General features: G+C 48.6%; 1 protein-coding gene across 1 annotated transcript in view; it reads right to left on the bottom strand.

Moving 5' to 3' along the window:
- The window catches only part of A2ML1 (alpha-2-macroglobulin like 1), a 50,447-nt gene that overhangs the window by 26,685 nt on the left and 3,621 nt on the right, over positions 1-20,141 (bottom strand). Inside the window, exons 3-16 of the mRNA XM_006119937.3 lie at positions 16,988-17,150; positions 15,540-15,592; positions 13,308-13,328; positions 10,894-11,053; positions 10,292-10,376; positions 9,687-9,804; positions 9,222-9,336; positions 8,573-8,682; positions 8,123-8,290; positions 5,245-5,475; positions 4,034-4,097; positions 3,677-3,822; positions 3,263-3,412; positions 2,895-3,080 (exon numbers count right to left, since the gene is read on the bottom strand). Coding sequence (XP_006119999.2) covers positions 2,895-3,080; positions 3,263-3,412; positions 3,677-3,822; positions 4,034-4,097; positions 5,245-5,475; positions 8,123-8,290; positions 8,573-8,682; positions 9,222-9,336; positions 9,687-9,804; positions 10,292-10,376; positions 10,894-11,053; positions 13,308-13,328; positions 15,540-15,592; positions 16,988-17,150 — 1,770 coding nt within the window. The remainder of the gene's footprint in view (positions 1-2,894; positions 3,081-3,262; positions 3,413-3,676; positions 3,823-4,033; positions 4,098-5,244; positions 5,476-8,122; positions 8,291-8,572; positions 8,683-9,221; positions 9,337-9,686; positions 9,805-10,291; positions 10,377-10,893; positions 11,054-13,307; positions 13,329-15,539; positions 15,593-16,987; positions 17,151-20,141) is intronic.

Genomic DNA, 20,141 nt, shown 5'->3' with positions numbered 1-20,141 from the left:
CCCATAGTTGGGACCCTCCTTCCAGAGGATGTTGTGATATTCTCTTACACTGAGGATACCTCTCTGGGGGAGGGAACTCCAGGCATTAGAAAAAGGCAGGTGTTAGTAATGGGGGATTCAATCATTAGATACATAGACAGCTGGGTTTGCAACAACTGCAAGAACCATATGATGACTTGCCTCGGTGCAAAGGTTGTGGATCTCTCGAAACATCTAGATCAGTGTTTCTCAACCAGTGGTACGAGTACCCTTGGGGTACTCAAGAGAAGTCTGGGGGGTATGTCAACACAACTGAAATTTGGAGAAAACTGAATTTTTGTTTTAAGTTTTACAACGTTTTATTATTTTTGTACTTTTTATACCCAAAAATTCATCGCCCGCCTGGCGGAGATTAAGTTGTTAAAACAAATGTGTTGCAATGGTAGAAAACAATCTTGTGTCTGAAAATTGTAGGTACTGGGGGTACTTATAATTTTTGTAAAGGGGTACTTTATTAAAAAAAGGTTGAGAAACACTGATCTAGATAGATTTATGTGTAGTGATGGGGAGGAGCAGGTGATTGTGGTACATATAGGTACCAATGACGTAGGGAAGGGTAGGAGAAGAGGTTTTGGAGGCCAAATTTAAGATGCTTGGGAAGAGATTGAAAACCAGGACCTCTATGGTAACACTCTCTGGTTCCACGTACAGGACCAGGTAGGAAGGCAGAGCTTCAGAGTCTCAATGTGTGGATGACATGATAGTGTAGAGAGTGGGGGTTTAGATTTATTAGGAACTGGGGAAACTTTGGGGATAGGGGGAGCCTATACAGGAAGGATGAGCTTCACCTAAACCAAAATGGAAGCACACTGCTGGCACTTAACATTAAAAAGGTTCAGGGGATAGCTGAGTTAGTCGGTTACAGAAACCATTTGTTGTTGTGTGTTGTTGGTTTTTTTTAATTATTTAAAAACTGCTCTACAATCTTTTTAACTAAGGGCTGGGGGAAAGCCGACGGGTATGGGGGAGAACATGGATCGGACAGAGACATCTCTCAGGGGAGAATCTATTAATAGATTCTATGTTCTAGTCAGGAGGAGAGGATGGAAGATGATAAAATATGGGTCAGATCAGATGAGGAACAGCCAAATGAAAAAGAGTCTAACACATCAGGAAATAAGCTTCAGAGGGGTAGCCAAGTTAGTCTGTAACTGGAAAAACTTTAAAAACAACAAATAGTCTAGCAGCACCTTAAAGACTAACAAAACATGTAGATGGCATCATGAGCTTTCATGGGCAGAGACCACTTCTTCAGACATCAGGAAATGGAAGTCAAATAAATAGTGACAGATTTTTAAAGTGCTTATACACAAACGCTAGAAGTCTAAATAATAAGATGGGTGAACTAGAGTGCCTCGTATTAAAGGAAGGTATTGATATAATAGGCATCATGGAAACTTGGTGCAATGAGGACAATCAATGGGACACAGTCATACCAGGGCAAAATATATCGGAAGGACAGAACAGGTCATGCTACTGGGGCAGTGGCCACTATACATGAAAGAAAATGCAGAATCAAATGAAGTAAAAATCTTAAATGAGCCAAAATCTTCCATATTATCTCTATGGATAGTAATTCTATGCTCCAATAATAAGAATATAGCAGTAGGGCTAGATTATCAACCACCTGACCTGATCAGACAGGAAACAAAGGATAGGAATAAACGGTAAGTTTTCAGAATGGAGAGAGAAAACTAGTGGTGTCCCTCAAGGGTCCCTCCTGGGACCAATCCTTTCCAACCTATTTATAAATGATCTGGAGAAAGGGGGTAAACAGTGAGATGGCAAAATTTGCTAATGATACCAAACTGCTCAAGATAGGTAAGACCAAAACAGATTGTGAAGAGCTTCAAAAAGATCTCAAACTAAATGACTGAGCAACAAAATGGAAAATGAAATTTAATGTCGATAAATGTAAAGTAATGTACACTGGAAAAAAATAATCCCAACTATACATACAATATGATGGAGACTAATTTAGCTACAACTACTCAAGAGAGAGATCTTGGAGTCATTGTGGATAGTTCTCTGAAAACATCCACTCACTGTGCAGAGGCAGTCAAAAAAGCAAACAGAATGTTATGAATCATTAAAAAAGGGAGAGGATAAGACAGAGAATATCTTATTGCCTCTGTATAAAGTCACGGTACACCTACATCTTGACTACTGTGTATAGACGTGGTTGCCTCATCTCAAAAAAGATATATTAGAATTGGAACTGGTTCAGAACAAGGCAACAAAAATGATTAAGGGTTTGGAACGGGTTCCATATGAAGAGAGATTAAAAAGACTTGGACTTTTCAGCTTAGAAAAGAGGACACTAAGGGGGGATATGATAGCAGTCTATAAAATCATGACTTGTGTGGAAAAAGTGAATAAGGAAAAGTAATTTACTTGTTCCCATAACATAAGAACTAGGGGCCACCAAATGAAATGAATAGGTAGCAGGTTTAGAACAAACAGTGCATAGTCAAACTGTGGAACTCCTTGCCAGAGGATGTGATGAAAGCTAGGAATTTAACAGGGTTAAAAAAAGAGCTAAATTCATGGAGGTTAGATCCATCAATGGCTATTAGCTAGGATGGGTAGGAATGTTGTCCCTAGCCTCTGTTTGTCACAGGCTGGAAATGGATGACTGGAGAGGGATCACGTGAGGATTTCCTGTTGTGTTCCCTCCCTCTGGGGCACCTGGCATTGGCCACTGTCGGCAGACAGGATATACTGGGCTAGATGGACCTTTGGTCTGACTCAGGCTGTGTCTAATATAGTTGTATTGAGCCCTGTCTCTCAGAATGTAGGCTTCTCCTTTTCTCTCGTGCTAAGGAGAGGCTGGTAAAGAGTGTGACGGCACCCACCTTTAGGAAGCTAAAGAAGTCAACTCCTTGGCTAAACCAAGGATATGGCATGAAGGAACGTCCTCTGTTGTCCATTGGCACAGGGTTGACGTCAGGCATTGGAAATGGTCTTGGTAAATAGCAGCTATCGTACTCATCAACTTGATAGGGGTAACCTCCATTTGAGAAATCGAACATCCCATACACCTGCAGAACCACACGTGGCCCGAGAAAACAAAGGGCTGACAACAAGGGCAGAGACAGACACTCCCATTTACCCCTTCCTGCAGCACCCATCTCCAACCCCTTCCCCCCATAAAGGCATCCGCATTCCCTCCAGCTTCCCCCTCCACCACCCCTCAGCCCCTTGCAGTGAGTCAGTCACTCACACTGCCATTGGAGAGCTCCCTCTCTGGCCTCAGAAGCAGGATGCTCTGGTCCACAGCTCGGATGGCACACAGCGAGTTGGGAGCTGCGCTCAGCTGAAGATTCACACTTGCCCCCGGTAGGTCCTGCTGCTGCGAGAACTCTAGGTTGACCTGGACAGATGGATTCCAAAGGGGGAAAGCCCATTAGAGAGGAGTGAATGGGGCAAGGGACGCGGGGAGAAGAGGGATGAATTAGAGAAAAATGATCCCTGTGTTCAAGGGAAATGTTAAGGGTTTAGTTGTGGTTCTGCTGGCATCTAAGTTCCATTTTCTGTTTGTGTATGTGTCATGCACTGAAATGACTTAACCTCTATGCTCCCCACCTCCCCTCTGCCTGCATCGATGCCAAGCCTCCCTGCAATGCTGGAGTCTCACCTGGTTCTTGAAGCACATGGACACCGTGAACTGGACTTTGTCGGCAACAACTCCCCCATCAGGGAACATGGCATACACCACCAAGGAGGGGTGGGGAGCAAAGCTGGAGGTAAAGGTGACAGGAATGGAGAAAGCGCCCCTCTGCCCTAGAAGGAGAGAGGAAGAGGTGAGGGTATCAGTAGATCTAACAGTCTCCTTCTGCCCATCTCAACTCCTCCCTGAGCCTTCCTTCTCCCTTTCAACCCATTCCACACTGCCTCCCTCAGTGCCACCCTCATGACTCAGAATTGTCACTAGGGCCCAGGGGTTTTGCAGGGGTTTTGCTCTCCCATTTGGGAGAGGCAGCTGTTGACTTACCACCATTCTTCTTGATGGCAACACGTTTCTGACCATTCAGAAGGAGCCGCTGCTTCCCCATCACCTAGAGGAGGAGGAGGGGAGACACAAAGAGAGACCTTAGGAGGCATTCAAGTCTGGCATCCTCTCCCACATCTTCCCAAATCCCAAACACCACAGACCAAAGGTTACCAGCCACAGGCTGGGTGAAGGAACATGAGGCATACTAGCTCAGGGAGAGGAGAGGATTTCAGGCAGGAAGGAAAGCAGGTTATGGTAAGGTTTTGGCAGCCAGGAAGGGGCTTGTATATCCCAGAGAGAAGAGGCCTCCTATGGGGGAACTGCACATTTTGTAGGGAGAGGGAGACTGGGTATGGTTCTAGCATTGGGCATATTGGTTCAAGAACTGACAGCAGGAAGAGGCAGATCACTTGGAAGAAAATGTCCCCAGAGGACTGGGAAAGAGGGTTCATAGAGAGATTGAATCCAGCATGCAAGGGGCATATCAGGTAGCAACTAGGTATCTGAGGTGATTGGGAGGTCTTCCAGCAGTGAGAAAGGTGGGTCCATCAGGAGCAGATATTTGTGAGAACCAGAGCCAGATTTGGTGGGGAGCAGGCAGAGGGGACTGAACCAGCAGGAAAGAATTAGGCTGGGGCCCTTGCTGGGGAACTGCAAAAATGACAGGCATGGGATTTGCTTTCCAATCACAGGCTACGTCTAGACTGCACTGTAAAATTAGGAAAAGATACGCTATTTGTGTTATGCAAATTTGTATCTTTTTCTGATTTACTTTCAAAAGAGGCTCTTTCAAAATTTGGTGCATCTACATGGCACCAAATTGCAAAAGAAAGTACTCTTTCAAGCCATCCCTTATGCCCCGTACAATGAGGTTTACAGGGATGGCGAAAGAGCACAGCCGTTCTTTGGAAAAAACATTGAAAAAGCGGATGCATTCCTTGGACGCAACATTGCTTTTGCAGTCTAGAGGTAGCCACAGGGGAGGAGGAGGAATTGCCAGGTAGCAGAGGCGGGGCTGGGCTGGGCTGTCTGGAGGAGCTATGCGAGGGCAGAACTGAGGAAAGAATGCTGTGCTTCAGTGCTTCCGGGGGTACATCACACTGGATGAGAGCTATACCTAGCACCATGGTACAGCTTACTCCTGCTCTGAGACCCACACTGAGCACTTCCCACAATCTCTGTCCCAATCCCCGGCCTGCCTAGACACTCACATAGTAGGAGAAGAGGATTTCACTGGATTGGCCTCTCAGATCCATTTGGTTAATTTGGTAATCCACCTGAACCATCTGCTCCTGGCCACAGGGCAGCACGCCCCGCAGCTGCTGAATTTTGAGGTAGCTCTTGGTGGTGGTGTAATATGGCTTCAGGTAGAGATAAGCATTCAGATAGTACAGATTGGTCCTTGTATGCTCATACTCTGGATTGAGAAGCTTGAACCTTCCCTGGAAGAGAAATAAAGGTAATCATGACAACATCACTCCAGAGTGCTGATAATGTTCTGTCCAGTGTATGTCTATATACACTGCCCTCTTCTAGGTGCAGTCAATATTGTGTTGAATCTCTCTAGTCCAGCACTCTGGTCCGGCAACATCCACAGCCTGGCATGATTTTAGTTAGCCAGATGTCCATTTATCATGGATGTGGCCAAGTTTCCCGCAGTCCCATAAAGTTTGTTTAAAGCCACCAGTCATAGCTCTCAGTGTTCTGTGCTGTTCTTTAGCTCTAATTTACCCCTAAATATCTTCTAAGAGCCCAGCAAGCAGTGGAAGTGTGGGCAATGTTGCTAGACTATACTGACCTCCCCTGGTTCAGCAAGTTCTCTAGTTCACCGTCAGGTCCTGAGGGTGCCAGACTAGACAGTTCAACCTGTATTTTACACCTAACCGATTTTACTCCAGTCTAAAAACTAGAGGCCAGAGCTTTAAAGCAGAGGGCCTGTTTTCTGGGGCATTCATACATCAGTCCCAGAGTGCTTTAAAGCAAGTGGGTTGGATTCCAGAAGATTTATGATGAAACATGAAAATGAACCATAAGCCTCTGAAATGGCATGTATATGTAACAAATATACATTTTTATAGACAGCAACCAGCTTCAGGCTATAAGCCATTTTGTAACTGCCTGAAATTAGAAAAAGCAGCAAGGAGTCCTGTGGCACCTTATAGACTAATTGAAGTGTTGGAGCATAAGCTTTCATGAGCAAAGACCCACTTCTGATACTTGAAATTAGAAGAAATCTTATCTATGGATAGTAAGTGCATAGGTAATACTAACAGACTCTGGTCATCTGTGAGCAGATGTGATGGGGCTGGCAATCCCTGCACTTTCAGGAGTGCCATCCCAGCACTGTGGGGAAAGCAGGCGGAGAGGCGGTGGTGTGCCGCTTGCGTCTGTCCAGCGCAGGCTGGTGACGTCACCCGCCATTGCAGCAAGAGGGGGGAGAGGACGTCATCGCTTGCCCAGCGCAGGAGAGTGACGTCACCCGCTGAAGTGGCGGTGGGTGGCTTAAAAGGGTCCAGGAAGACCCAAGATGGGGAGAGCAAGGAGCTCGGCCCAGGAAGAGGAGGAGGAGGAGGAGGAGAATCAGTAAAGCAACCTGGGGGTCCGGGAGCAGAGGTGCTGAAGGCATGGTCAGACGGGGTGCAGCATCCAATGGAGATACGTTGGCACCCATAGGTGGATAGGAAGTGGCCCAGGGCGGGGTCGTGAAGCCCGTGGGCTGGCAAGTTTAGGGGAACTCCCCTATCAGCCAGGCAAGGGAAGTCAGAATCCCTGCCTTAGGGCCCTGGGCCGGGACCCAAGATTGAGGGTGGGTCCGGGCCACCTACCCCACCACCCACAATTGTCTTGCGGTACTATGAAGGCGGCGTGCCTCAAGAAGGGTGCCAGAGGTGTAATAATTGAAAGACAGTGGGACAACTAGGGGAAGGCTTTGGACGCAACCCGTTTGGACTGGGGCGGGCGGCCACCTGCGGTCAAGAAAACTGGTGGAGGGTTTGGGACTGGGACTGGGCCTGTGCAGACTGGGGCGGGCAACGACTCACGGGGGGGGGGGGGAGTAGAGGGGGTGAAGAGTTGTTAAAGAGACGGCTGTGAAGCACCCTGAGAGTTAAATAAAAGGGAACACACACACCTCTGGAATCCATTGGTTTACAGCAGAATCAACCTGCAGATCTCTGGAGCTTAGTGTATGAGCATCTACTGCACAATCAGTGACTTGGCTGGTAACTAAGGCTATAGAGCAAATTCATTATTCTCCCTGTATGTGGTGTTGGTGCCACTAGATGGGACAGCAAACCACACTCAGGAGATGTGTGGGTTATACATAGTTGTCCATTATGGGATTTCTTGCTTCCACTAAAGCATCTGGTATTAACCACTGTCACGGACAGAGTAGTGGAGTAGCTGGATCACAGAACTGATCCGGTTTGGAAAGTCCCTGTCCTACATTATCCACCCTTAACACACGAGAGCTATGCCAATAAGAACAGGAAGCCAGCAGGCTTCTTGGAGGTCTAAAAACATGGATTTCTATCAACAGATAATTGGCTTCCGCAGGAGCCACTTATCTGCATGGCTGGCATTTGTTTTTCTGTATGTCTAACCAATCAGTTTTCAAGGATGATGAAAATTCATCCATATCTTTGGATTTGGTTGTCCTTGGGCTACACATGAGATGTCCGCTTGGGAATCTTTGAAAACTGGGCTTTGTGTATCCTGGAGTCACTCACCCACTAATGAAATGTAGCTGGCTCTCAGGAGCCATTCGGCACCAGCAGCATAACACAACACGGCCCCAGGAGGGGAAAGGAATCACATCCCCTCCACTTGAAATAGCAAGAGATTTTAGGATGGCAGAATGTACAGAGTTAAGGGAATCACCCTACCTCAGAGGAGCTCTGCATTATAAGGCAACAGCCCATCTGAGAGTGAATTGCCCTCAGATCAAGGGCCTGAGAGACTTGGAGAAGGGAACAGCTAGGGCATCCACAAAGGAAACTGTGGGAAGCCCTGCCAGTACCCGACATCTCTGTCACCTCCTGGATGCATCCCTGGAACGCACCACACATAAGACGTCCACTGATAGCTCACCTGCAGAGACACCTCACTTGTATTCCAGGTAGCGGTGTTCAGAGTGAAAGCAGCCATTCCAGTGCTATCAGTGGTGAGTTTTCGGTGGGACTGGGTGTTCCCAACATTAATAACCAAGAAAACAGTCTGCTTCTTGAATATGGAGCCATCTCGGTCCAGAGCTTTGATCTGCAGAGAGAGAAGGGAGACTCGTGCACACATTCAACCAGCAAAACCTACTCTTGAGGAGAGAATGACAGCAATGGGGAATCTCTGTGAGACACTCTTAGTGGAGCTGAGAAAGCTCAGAGCAGGTTGACCCCTCCCAAGGAGAGGGGCAGGGTTGCAGAATAGACAGAGGTAAACTTTAGGGGAAATTTCTATGAGGTAACACCTCAGGCTCCTCTGTGTGTGTCACCCCCAGAGGCACTATGTAAAGGCCCATACTTTGGCTGCCCATGTGGAGTTTACCTTCCCGCTGTAGGGGTACCCAGGGTGGTAGTAATTGTCTGAATCCTCAAAGCTCATTGACCCAGCTTGCTGTGATATAAATACAACATGAGTAGCGTTTGCCTTCACACCTATGGGAGAAAAGACAAGATGCACAAGGAGCCAGTGAATTAACCCAGTTGTCTGACTCATGCTGCTACACCAGGTTATAATAGAAACGTTCTGGGACAACCCCTTCCATCTAGCCATAAAGCAAGAGAGGGAGGCAAGCCAGGACCCTCCTACCCTCAACCCATATGAGATCCCCATGTTGACAATCTGTGAATGAGCGCATGGCTAAAGACTGCACTCTGATTGGTAGAACAGTCTCCTGACTATATTTCCCCCCCCCCCCCCCCCAAAGACATGGTCCATCAGTGGCCAATGAAACAATCCACACTCCCAATAATATTTATAGAGCAGGACTAATTGTGGGAAATGGCTCAAGCCATAGTGGCCAGTGAGGCAGGCAAAAAACATGCCTGCACACACCTCAAGAACACTACGTGTTAAAGGTCATTCAGTCCCTTCAAGAGACCACTCTACTTCCAGCACCCTTTGTTATAAGGAAGAGACACAAAGCAAACACCCATGCTCCCTCACACCAGGCTCTGCAAATCCTAGGATTTACCTGTTCCAGCTTCCACCAAAGTGGCTACCACATTTATATTCTGGCTGTATGCAGGACTCTCAAGCCTGAAGAATGCCAAGTCCACAGAGGCTGAGAAACAACCAGTCTTATCAGTCTGGAAAAGAGACAATGAGCAGTGAGGAAACTTGCTGACTACTGAAAGAACAAGGAACAGCAACCCTGTGATCTGGTCAAAGCTCAGAAGCTAAGCAAAGGCAGGCTCTCTCAGAGTGTGGATGGGAAACATGCAACGTGCTCCCAAGAGTGGAGAAGTCAGCAGGAGGCACTTCAGTCCTTAAGACAGCAGTAGTAAGGGAAATGCTCCAGTGTGGCTTGAGGGGAACTGTGCAGTTGGGTCCTTCCCAAAGCATCCACTGCTCCTGGTCAGAATCTCTCCCTGTGCTGTTCTTCTTGCCCTAGATTCTCCTACATCTCCATTAGAGCAAGTCCCAGTTCCCTCCTCACCTTGCCTGTGATGTTCCGGCAGATGTCTGTGGACTCTGACTCTCTCCTGTACCAAGTATACACTGTCTGACACAAAGAGACTTGCACTGTACCCTGGACAGGCTTTCCATAGGTGTACCTGGCAGAGAAGGGAAATGGGAAATAATGTTCTTAGTCGACTTCCACTGTCTTCCTTTGCGCCATGGTGTATGTGCCTGCTATTCCAGCCTCAGGCTCCTCTCACAGCCCTGCCAGTGCCCCTGCAGCCCCCTGCTATTCCAGTCCTGGGCTCCCCAACAGTCCCTTAGTCCTCTCTTGCAGTCCCTGTGCTAATTGTAGTCCTTGCTTTCCCAAACAGCTCTGCAGAGGTGACCCCAAATAAACTCCCAGCTCTTTTCTACTCCATCCATGCACTGGGGAGGACACCATGACAGAAAGGTGTTTTAGTGGAGCTACAGAATGGACAGACTTCCTCTTGGAAGAGGAGTCGAAAGGCACTGTAAGTGCTTTCACATTTTCCCTGAAAGCCCTTACCACAACTCAGACCCTCTCAGAAACACAACGCTAACCCCTTACATGTACAGGTTAACTGTGCCCTCCCATTGCAAGAGCCCTCTGAAACATACTTGCCACAAACTTTCAATGGAAACAATGCATCTGATGTGAAGATCTGAGTGGGCTCAATCACAGTCACTTTGAATTTGGGCAGCACTGAAGGAGGAGATGCAAGACGTTAAGAAAGGAAGGCGGTTGAGTTACTGTCACCTGGCTCAGGGAGCAGCGTGTGTACGTGTGGGTGTTGTGGGGATGAACCGCACCCAGAGAGCCAGCATTCTCCTGAAGAGAAGGGGGATACTCTTTAGAGCCATGATGTCCAACACTCTAGCCACCAGCTTCATGTGGCCATTTGGCCAGTTGAGTGTGGCTAGTTTGTTCTAATAGTAGCCACTATAGAACTGGTTGGACACCCCGGCTTTAGTGGAAGTGTTCTCTTGTACAGTCTGTCTCAGGGTCAGATAAGTAGAGCCCTGCAAACCCACGGCTATCTGCATCCGCAGATGTCAATGTGGATATTAGAGGCTCAGTTTTGCAGACAGAGATGCAGATGAAGATACAAACTTTGCATCCACGTAGGGCCCTTCAGACAAGGAGAGAGCTCTCCTGAGACGGTCAAAAAGTCAAGGGCTCCTGGTGCACCCTGGATTGCATGCCAATCGCCCCTCCATACCGTATTCCTGCACGCTGAAGGTACTGGCACTCTTTCTGCTGTCCACATTAATGGTGTATGTTCCAAGGGATGGCTCGGCTGCCAGCTGGAAGGACAACTGCACAATGCCTTGCTTTGGTTTCACGTTAAGCCATTGGCCAATCCGGTTACTTTCAGGATCCTGACTCCAAGGATTGAAACAAGAATCAAATTAGGGTTGGCAGCCCTTCCGCTTTTGCCAGGCATCTCCCAGAAGCTACCCCAGCCAAACTGGGAGGTTTTGGGCCCTGACAGTCCATAGCAGGAGTGGAGTGAAAGCAGACTCCCTTCCCCCCAGAAGTGGCCAGCACTCTCCCCATGGCCCCTGGGGGGTGGCAGGTGGTCTTTTGTGCTACCTCCATCCTGATCACCGACTCCACAGCTCCCATTAGCTGGGAATTGCGGTCAGTGGGGGCTGTTGGGGTGGTACTTGCAGACAACAGCACCCTGAGACCCCCGGTCCCTCCCACCTAGGGGAAACAAAGTGTCCTGTGGGAGGGGATGTACCTCCGGGAGATGCATCGCTTGGGGTAAGTGCTCACCTTGTCTCCCTCCTTCCCAATCCCGTCCCAGCCTAAATCACGTAACCAACTCCCAAACGCCCTCCCAGAGCCTGTAGCACACGCCCGTTCTTGTTCACCAACCACCTGCCCTAGCCTGGTGAAAGTGAGTGGGGGTGGGGAGTGAGACACAAAGGGGGGGGAGGATGGAGTGAGCAGGGGCAGGGCCTCAGAGGGGATGGAGCAAGGGAATGTGTAACCCACACACCTAGTGTGGTTCACTGCCCCATGCAGTGGCACCTAGACCACAGCAACAGATAAGATCAAGAGACCTCTACAGCATGGGCTGGGAGCCGGCTGGCTTTTAGCTCAGAGGGTAGAGGTTCCTATACTAAGCTCCAAAGGTCCCAGGTTCAAATTCGCTTGGTGGCGGTTGCACATGGACAGCTCTGGCCCCATCCAGGGTGCGGTAGCTAGGGGGAGCTGCAAGGATGTTGAACCCCTCCTCACTAGCCCAGTCCTGATGCAACACAGCAAGAATTGCCCTCATCCCTGGTCTTGAGTGAGACAGGAGACCCCAACACTGCCCCATGTAATGGTCGAGACTCCTCCCAACCTCTCCTCTGCACTCTGGAAACCAGCTCTTCCCTGCCACAGCTCCTCTTTCCTTGGGCAGCTTGAATGAAAGCCAGGCCATCCAACGGAAGGGGAATGCAATGTCTCAGCCAGCCGCTGGGAGTTACCAGCCTCTTCCAGGTTGGAAAGGAAATAGAAGATACTGGGAACTCAGTGCAGGGGAAATAAGATATCAGTGAGTCTGTCTTAGGGGGCCTGATCTCATGCCCTTGGCTCCCAGGGGACCCCTCCTTGTACACTCCCAGCTCCACCAACTTCCAGGGGTTCCCTCCACATCTCCCTGTAGGTGGCCCTGAGCAGCAGCAGTGCCAGACACTCCATGCATCCATCCATCAGTTTCCCATCCTCTGCTGCAGGTTGACGGTGCCCTGCACAATCATAGGAGAGCAGGGTTCCAGACCTGGCTCTGGCTCTTCTTGGGCCAGTACAGGCTGAGAGTACTGCATAGGCTGAACCCTCTACCCTCTGGGGTCATGCCCTGCACTGGTGGGTGGGAGATCTGGCTCCCATTCCCCAACATGCTCTCTTGCTCCTGTAGGTGATAGGGGCTAGAATTGCTGCTGACACTGGGCTCGGGGAGCCCTAGGAGTTAACACTGTTCTTTAACATGGGTGACTTGAATTTGATTCCCCAGCCTGGTCCCTTGCTCTCCCTGGACTGGTTGGAAGGAGAAAGCTGTGGAAGCTGGACTTGGCCACTCCAAGCAAAGTCTCCTCTAATTTTTTTCCATCCCTGTGCAGAATAAATGTTATTCTGTGCACTGAGGCATGTCTGGATGTGCACCATCAATAGAAACACATACTGCTGACAGTGGGTGCTCTGGTAATCGGCTGGGCAGCTGCCCAAGTGTTCAGCTTACAGGGAACACTCACCCCATCCAACTAGTGCTCTGCACTGTGGTGTGGGAAACTGAGGCTGGCTTGGCAGGAGCTGCTGAAGGAGGCAGGTTGAGTCTCTCTAGGGAGTAGCAATCTCTGCTGCTGTGTGAGAGACCCTGTTTCTAGTCTCTGGCCCTGCTCTTGCTTGACCACTGGTGGGAAGATGGCAATAGTGACAGGGCCCAGCCTGGCACCTCTTGGGGTTATTGTGTGTTGCTGTGCAGGACACCCGAGTTCCACTCCATGGCTCTCACAGCTGAGAGCTGCAGGAACAAGGCTCAGCAGTGACATACAGAAGACCTGAGTGAGTCTCAGTCTTGCTCCCTTGTTTTTCTGAGAAGGGGAGGGAATGGAGAACAGAGGCATCTGAGTATGCACTGACCTTCAGCTCCACCAGCGGGTACTGAAAGAGAAAAGCAGACAGAACTCTCATTAGTGAACTCTGCGTGATTGCGGGGGAACAAACTGCTGCATGGGCGCGGGGACCTCCTCCACCCTGAGAGCTGAGGTCAAATCCATCCCTACTCTAAACTCTACTGGCTGTGCTCAGGGCCTGGACATTCACAGCAGGAGCATGCAAGTTCTGTCCCTCCATTGCCAGAGTGCGGTGTGACTACAACAGGCCTGGCACAGGTTTTGTTACCATAATGATCTGACCAGCCCAGCAACAGGAACTCAGATCAGCCCTGATGTTCTCACAAGGCTTGTACGAATCCAGTTAACAAATCCACATCCCCTGTTCAGAGCTTCCAAATGTTACCTCAACATCGCGCACAGTCCCCGGGTGTGTCTAGACTACACCTCTCTGTCGACAGAGAGATGTAGATTAGGCACATTGAAATTGCTAATGAAGCAGGGATTTAAATATCCCACGCCTCATTGGCATAAACATGGCCACCGCTTTTTTTTGAAACAGAGTTTTTTTTTTAAAAAATGGCAGTCTAGGCATGGATCTGTCGAAAATAAAGCCTTTTTCGACAGATCCTGTAAACCTCATTTTTTGAGGAATACAGGATCTGTTGAAAAAGACTTTATTTTCGACAGATCCGCATCTAGACTGCTGCTTTTTTTTAAAAAAAAAAAAAAGTCAACAGAACTCAGCAGTTTTGTTGGCGGCTGTAAACCTTATTCTACGAGAACAACATCTGTTGTCGACAGAGTTCTGTCAACAGAAGGTGTTATTGCATCTACACTGTCATGTTGACAAAGCAGCTTGCTTTGTCGACAGAACTGGCTGTAGTCTAGACATTCTTTGTGGACAGAAGCTTTGTCAACAGAATCTGCCGACAAAACTTCTGTCAACAAAACTTGTAGTCTAGACGTACCCCTACTGTTTAGTAGCCTTATGTGCTTTCCTCAGCTTGACTGGCTGTTCTTCCCTGTTTTAGTTTTATGCTAATAGTGCTTTAAACCATTTCCTAGGTAGCTTCAGGGACCGTGTTTCTGTCATAGCTCTAAGAAACTTCCCTGTGTTCCCTGCCCTTGTCCAGCAAAGACAAGTTTGCTAGGCTCCCGGCTCCCCAGCAGCCACCTCTCTTGGTTGGAGACACCCGTCTCTCTTGCTCCTAACCAGGTTATTTCCAGGCTGAACAGTTCCCTGCCTATATTGTGATACCTCCAGCAAAGTCGGGCTGTCTGAAAAGTCCTGTTGTGCCTTCTCTGTAGTGTAATTATCACAGTGAGTCTACATAGCTTTTTCAAAGCAAGTGCATATGATACTGAAAACATTACAAAGAAAACACATTGACCACAGAAGAACCCACATGCTAATAAGCTAACCAGAGGTTACCCCCAACTCCGGCAAAGGTTCTGGCAGGAGACCAGTCCTTCAAACATCACGCAGGGGTTTTCCAATAGCTGGGAGCTCCTAACACCCTTTGTTCAGCACAAGGGCCAAGGCTTATGGTGGCTTAGGTAGGCCCTAGTCCAATCAAGTCATCCCTAAGAATTGGGGCCTCCCTTTGGACAGGAAGTTCTGTCCATGTGCTGGAGCAGAAAGGCAGTCCCAAGTCACAAAACTGGAGTTTAAACTGTCTGCAAGTCTTTGCAGAACCCAGTGTGAACTACTATACGTGAGCCTCTATAGATGGTGGTGCTTCTCTGGAGGGGTTGCAGCCTGAGTGAATGTGCCGAAGCACCCCACTGTTCCCAGCTCCTGGAGGAGCTGTATTTATCCTTCCTGTGGAAATGCGTACAATGTCTGGCCCACAAGATTACATAAACTATTCATTTAGTAGATCCTTGAGATACTAAACTTTATACACAAAGGTTTAATTTAATTCCATGCAGTTTCTCCAGAATTCTACAGGACACTGCCCTTATGTCCATTTGGCTTCCTGGAGCAGCTCCCTATGCCTCAGGGAAATGAGGTAGCTGGGGTGGAGTAAGCAGCTCTGTGCTGGCAGCTCTCTCAAGTTAGATTCTGGTTTGGGTCTGGGCCAAGGGCTGGGTTACAGCATGAAGGGAGTTGGCAGGAGGGAGCTGGGATTTCTTCTTTGGTTACATGCAAAGTCCTGCAGCTGCTGAGAGATACTAGACTGGCAGCTCCTTAGGTACAAACCCTCTGCCCCAGGGCAGGAGCAGAGAAAGAAGGCAATAGGGGGGAGAAGCCTACCTCCTCATTCAGTGGAATGAAATTGCTGTCCAGAGTAACAATGCGAAAATTCACTGCAATAGAAATGAGAACACAATTAAAATGCCTTTAGACTAATCTTCACACGAAGGTTCAAGCTTGTCTTTCCAATCCAGATTGCACAACAGACTTGAAGCAGCATTTCAGCATGTTCTCTGGCACTTCAGTTTGAGGCATTAAGTATCTGAGGGCACTGCAGGCTCTGAAGACAGAAATGGGAGGGGGGGGGAATATGTAGACAGGAGAAAGAACTTGGGGGATATTTTTGGGAAGTGTGGTGTAGGGTTGGGGCTAGTGCACTGTTCTCAGTTAGGATCTACAAACAGGTTTCAAGGGGTTCATCAAGTACCAAGCTTCAGCCTTGGGTAGCGGGCCTCAGGGCCAAACTTAAAACTCAGATGACAGCACTTGAGGAAGGAGTGCCACCTCCACCCTAGCAGAGTGCAACTCAAAAACGCAGCATCACTGCACAAGAGAAATCTTCCCTGACATCAGAAGGAGTTGCCTCAGAGCCACTGACTCCATGAACAGGCAGCAGCTGGCCAAGGAGACACACCTCTACATCAGCACTTCAGCAAGTATGGCCAATGCAAGGCAGAAATCTTGAGGGAAGCTATGACCCTCTGTGTGCCTCCCCCTTGCATCACCTCTGGTTGGTGGTCTACAGGTTTGTGTTTTTGAATGTAGGGGGGTCCCTGGGTAAAAAGAAAGGGGGTTGAGAATCACCGATCTAGTGGTTCTGAAGAGATAAGGCTGAAAGGCAAAAAGAGTTTTCTGCATGAATGATTATGGCTGAGTATGTAGAGCCTATAAGATCACTTACAAAATAATCTGCCAGGGGTTGTGAAAGGGGAAGGGAGGAAAAGGCCTCTCCCTAGGCAAGCCATCCCTAGGCTGGTATCTGAGCAGGTTCTCAGACAGCTAACTAGAAAGGGAGAATTCTACCCTAGTTGCACGCACCAGCAGATACATACATTGACATTTGCTTTCTCACTTGAACATCTGTGCACAAACTTGTCTCCAGACGTTTGTATACTTGCAAAACGGACTACTCACATATGCACACCGGTACAGAACCCCACATCTACACACACATCCCTTCAGCCCCCATGGCCACACCTGCAGCCCTGTCCACTCACCAACCTCTAGACATGGATCAATCTGCAGACATGCACTCAATTGAGGGTCAGCACTGCTTATGTTCCAATCTAAAGACAAGTACCTCACCACAGGCATCTGAAATGTACACGAATACATCGGCAAGCACAAGTGCATACAAATACAACTGCCCTCCACAAATTATGCTCATTTTCAAAGAAAAACCACCACACAATTGCACCTCTCTAGAAATATATATACATACACACCCAATGACACATCTGCATGCACAAATGCAGAGAAAGCAATTCCCGGGGCAGAGCCCTTCTTACCCAACTGCCTGGACATATAGACAGGCTTGTCAGTCTGCACAAAAGTGCTGTTGCTAGCCCTCTGGATCAGGACTTGTTTTTTCTCAGATATCTTACTCCCACCTCCACGTCCAGACAGCTGAATGGTGGCAACTTCCTCAGTGCCTCCTGATGGAGGTGGGACCTGGGGAACACAGGAAAAATTAGGAGAATTAGGCACACTCCTTTGAGGAGGAAATTAATGTACCAGCTGTGCATGTGAGATCACATCGCACACTAGTGAGTCGTCTACAGAGGAGATAAGGAACCTACTTTTGCAGCCAGCTGAGGGACTTCTCCTTTAGTAGAAGGATCTTCAAGAACACATGAGTGTGACTAATACAGCATCTAGATTAACCCGGCATTGCTCGGGTCCTTAACTCAAATAAGTTTTGTTTTTCTTCATTTAAACCATTGCTCTGGGATGAGGTTGGGGCTGAGGGGTTCGGTACCAGGCTGCCTTGGAGAGAGAAGACATCCCCAGCCCTCTCACTGCAGCAACGTGGGGCCATGTGGGAAGTGTCTCTCCATGGCCGCTGCAGCTGGCACAGCCGGAGGAGGGGTGCACGTCCCCCAGTTGGGGAGACACCGAGCAACTCTCTGAAATCTATAGTAGATAGCTGTCCCTTTCTCCACCCCTTCTCCCTGCTGGCCCAATGGGGCTATAGATGGCCCGGTCCCCATCTCTGGCTCTTTGCAGCCGCCTGTGGTCATTCTACAGTATAACCCCTCCTGCCATAAATAACTGAATTCCACACACATCCCATTGTCCTGGCACACCCAAACCCTGACCTTGCTTTACAATACAATAAGAGGAAGCCGCATATCACATTTGGTGGTCCTAGCTCTTGCCGTTTAGGAAGAGTTCCCGAACAAATGGACTGACAGACACACACATTGCTAAAATACATAGTGAGATTGTCAAGAAGCTGGTGCAAGCGGGCTCCAGCTCTCTCCTGCACCTTCCCGCTGAGTGAAGAGTATTTCAGTTCAGCTAGGACTTCCTCCACCAGTGCCATTAGCAGCACAGATTTGGCTTTTGTCATCATGCAATGGCCACACCAAGTGAACAATTACCTGCCTGTGGATCCCCCACCAAGCTCAAAAATGAACACACACCCTAAGCAGTACCAAGTACTTGGACAGGAAGAAAACAGAGGGGATTTATGGGCACTAATGATCAACACAACATCTACTCCGTTACAGCCCCAGGCATCCAATCTCCACCCGGCCAGTGACATCAGCATCATGTTGCCTTCCTCCCAGAGACCATTATACTTCAGTTACTCTGCATTAATGAGTGGGGGAAGAAGTGTCACTGTTGGGTGGGTGGCCCAGCCTTGCACTGGTGCAAACTAACACAACAACAATGCTCCTGTCACATTATATATTTTTGTTAGTTTCTAAAGTGCTTCAGGACCATTGTTGTTTAAGTTGTTTTAGTCACAGACTACCATGGCTACCCCTCCGAGACTGGTGCAAACTGGTACAATCTCTCTTGTGTTTTTAGATGCAATTAGAATTAAAGCAGGGGTGGACAATAATTTTTGGTAGGGGGCCTCTCCAAGTTTTTGGAAAGTGGTCAAGGGCCACACTTTTCTGTGGAGAAGGCGTGGGAGTCTAGGATGGTACAGAAGGGTGCACGGGATAAGGAACTGGGGTGCAGGAGATGGTGTGAGGTCTAAGAGGGAGTTTGGGTGAAGGAGGGAACTGTGACCTGGGGCAGGGGAATAGGGTGCAAGGTTAGGGAGGGAGTCTGAATACAGGAGAGGATTTTGGCCTTGGGAAGGGGTGTTGAAGGGGGTACAGGATCTGGGAGGGAGTTGTGACCTGGGGTTGGGGGCAGAACAGAGGGTTTGGATGGTGACCTGGGGAGGGAGTTGGGGTGCAGGAGGGGCAGGGGTGCCCGAAGGAGGGTTACTGTCATTGTACGCACATAAGGAAAGAACACTGCTTCTCCACACTCATATGGGGCAATGAGGAAGCTGAATAAAACAGAGAGATGACTGCCTGGCACCAGCAAAGGTTAAAGGAAACCTTTGAGTTCAGTTAGCTGCACCCTCTTGTAACTGCACCCAGTGCCAGGCCTGGAGGAAGGAGAAAAGAGCCTGGCCTAGGCAGGAGCTCTCTGGGTGCCTGTCTGAAAGCACAGGTGTAACACACCTGGCAATGGAGCCACAGGAAGCAAGTTTTCCCCTGCTGAGGGGAGTCTGCAGACATGCCCCAACTGTGCGGTAACTGGACTAGCAGGGTCAAACTGCAAATTAAAAGACTTACATTGGAAGTAGCTCAGGAGAAGAGATCCTGAGACACCCCCCCCACCACCACTACCACCACCACCCACACTATGGCTACGAGGAAAACTCAATTCCATTGTTTAAGGCTGTGAGCCAGGACCTGAGGACAAAAGGAGGGATAAGTCCACCTGAAGTCCCTAACCAATGATCTAACCACTGGGGCCATCAGTTGCCAGGCAGCCTATTGGAGCTTATCTAGTGAGAGTATTGTAGAGATAAGTCCTAGGGCCGGTTCTGTTCAATATCTTCAGCAGTGATTTAGATGGTGATTTAGATGGCAGAGAGAGCACACTTAAAAGTCTGCAGATGCCCAAGCTGGGAAGGGTTGCAAGTGCTTTGGAGGATAGGGTCGTAATTCAAAAGGATCTGGACAAACTGGAGAAATGCAAAGTGCTCTACTTGGAAGGAACAGACATTTGCATACATACACTAGAAAGGCTGCCTGAGTACTATGGAAAAGGATCTGGGGGTCATAGTGGTCCACAAGCTAAATACAAGTCAGTGAGACATGTTGCCAAAAAAAACCTGAACATCATTCTGATGCATTAGCAGTCATGTTGTAAACAGGACACGAGTAGTAATTCTTCCACTTTACTCTGCACTGATTAGGCTTCATTTGGAGTATTGTGTCCAGTTTGTCCACATCTTTCTTGAAATGTGGTGCCCAGAACTGGAGAAAGTCCAGAGAATAGTGACAAAAATAATTAAAGATCTAGAAAACATGATCTACCAGGGAAGACTGAAAAAACTGGTTTGTTTAGCTCTAGAGAAGAGAAGGCAGAGGGGGCATGAGAACTGTTTTCAAGTACGCAAAAGGTTATTACAAGAAAGAAGGAGAA

Source organism: Pelodiscus sinensis, chromosome 1 (genome assembly GCF_049634645.1).
Source record: "Pelodiscus sinensis isolate JC-2024 chromosome 1, ASM4963464v1, whole genome shotgun sequence".
Classification (NCBI taxonomy): Eukaryota; Metazoa; Chordata; order Testudines; family Trionychidae; genus Pelodiscus; species Pelodiscus sinensis.
The sequence above is the reverse complement of the archived record's forward strand: the minus strand, read 5'-3'. Positions and strand labels throughout refer to the sequence as shown.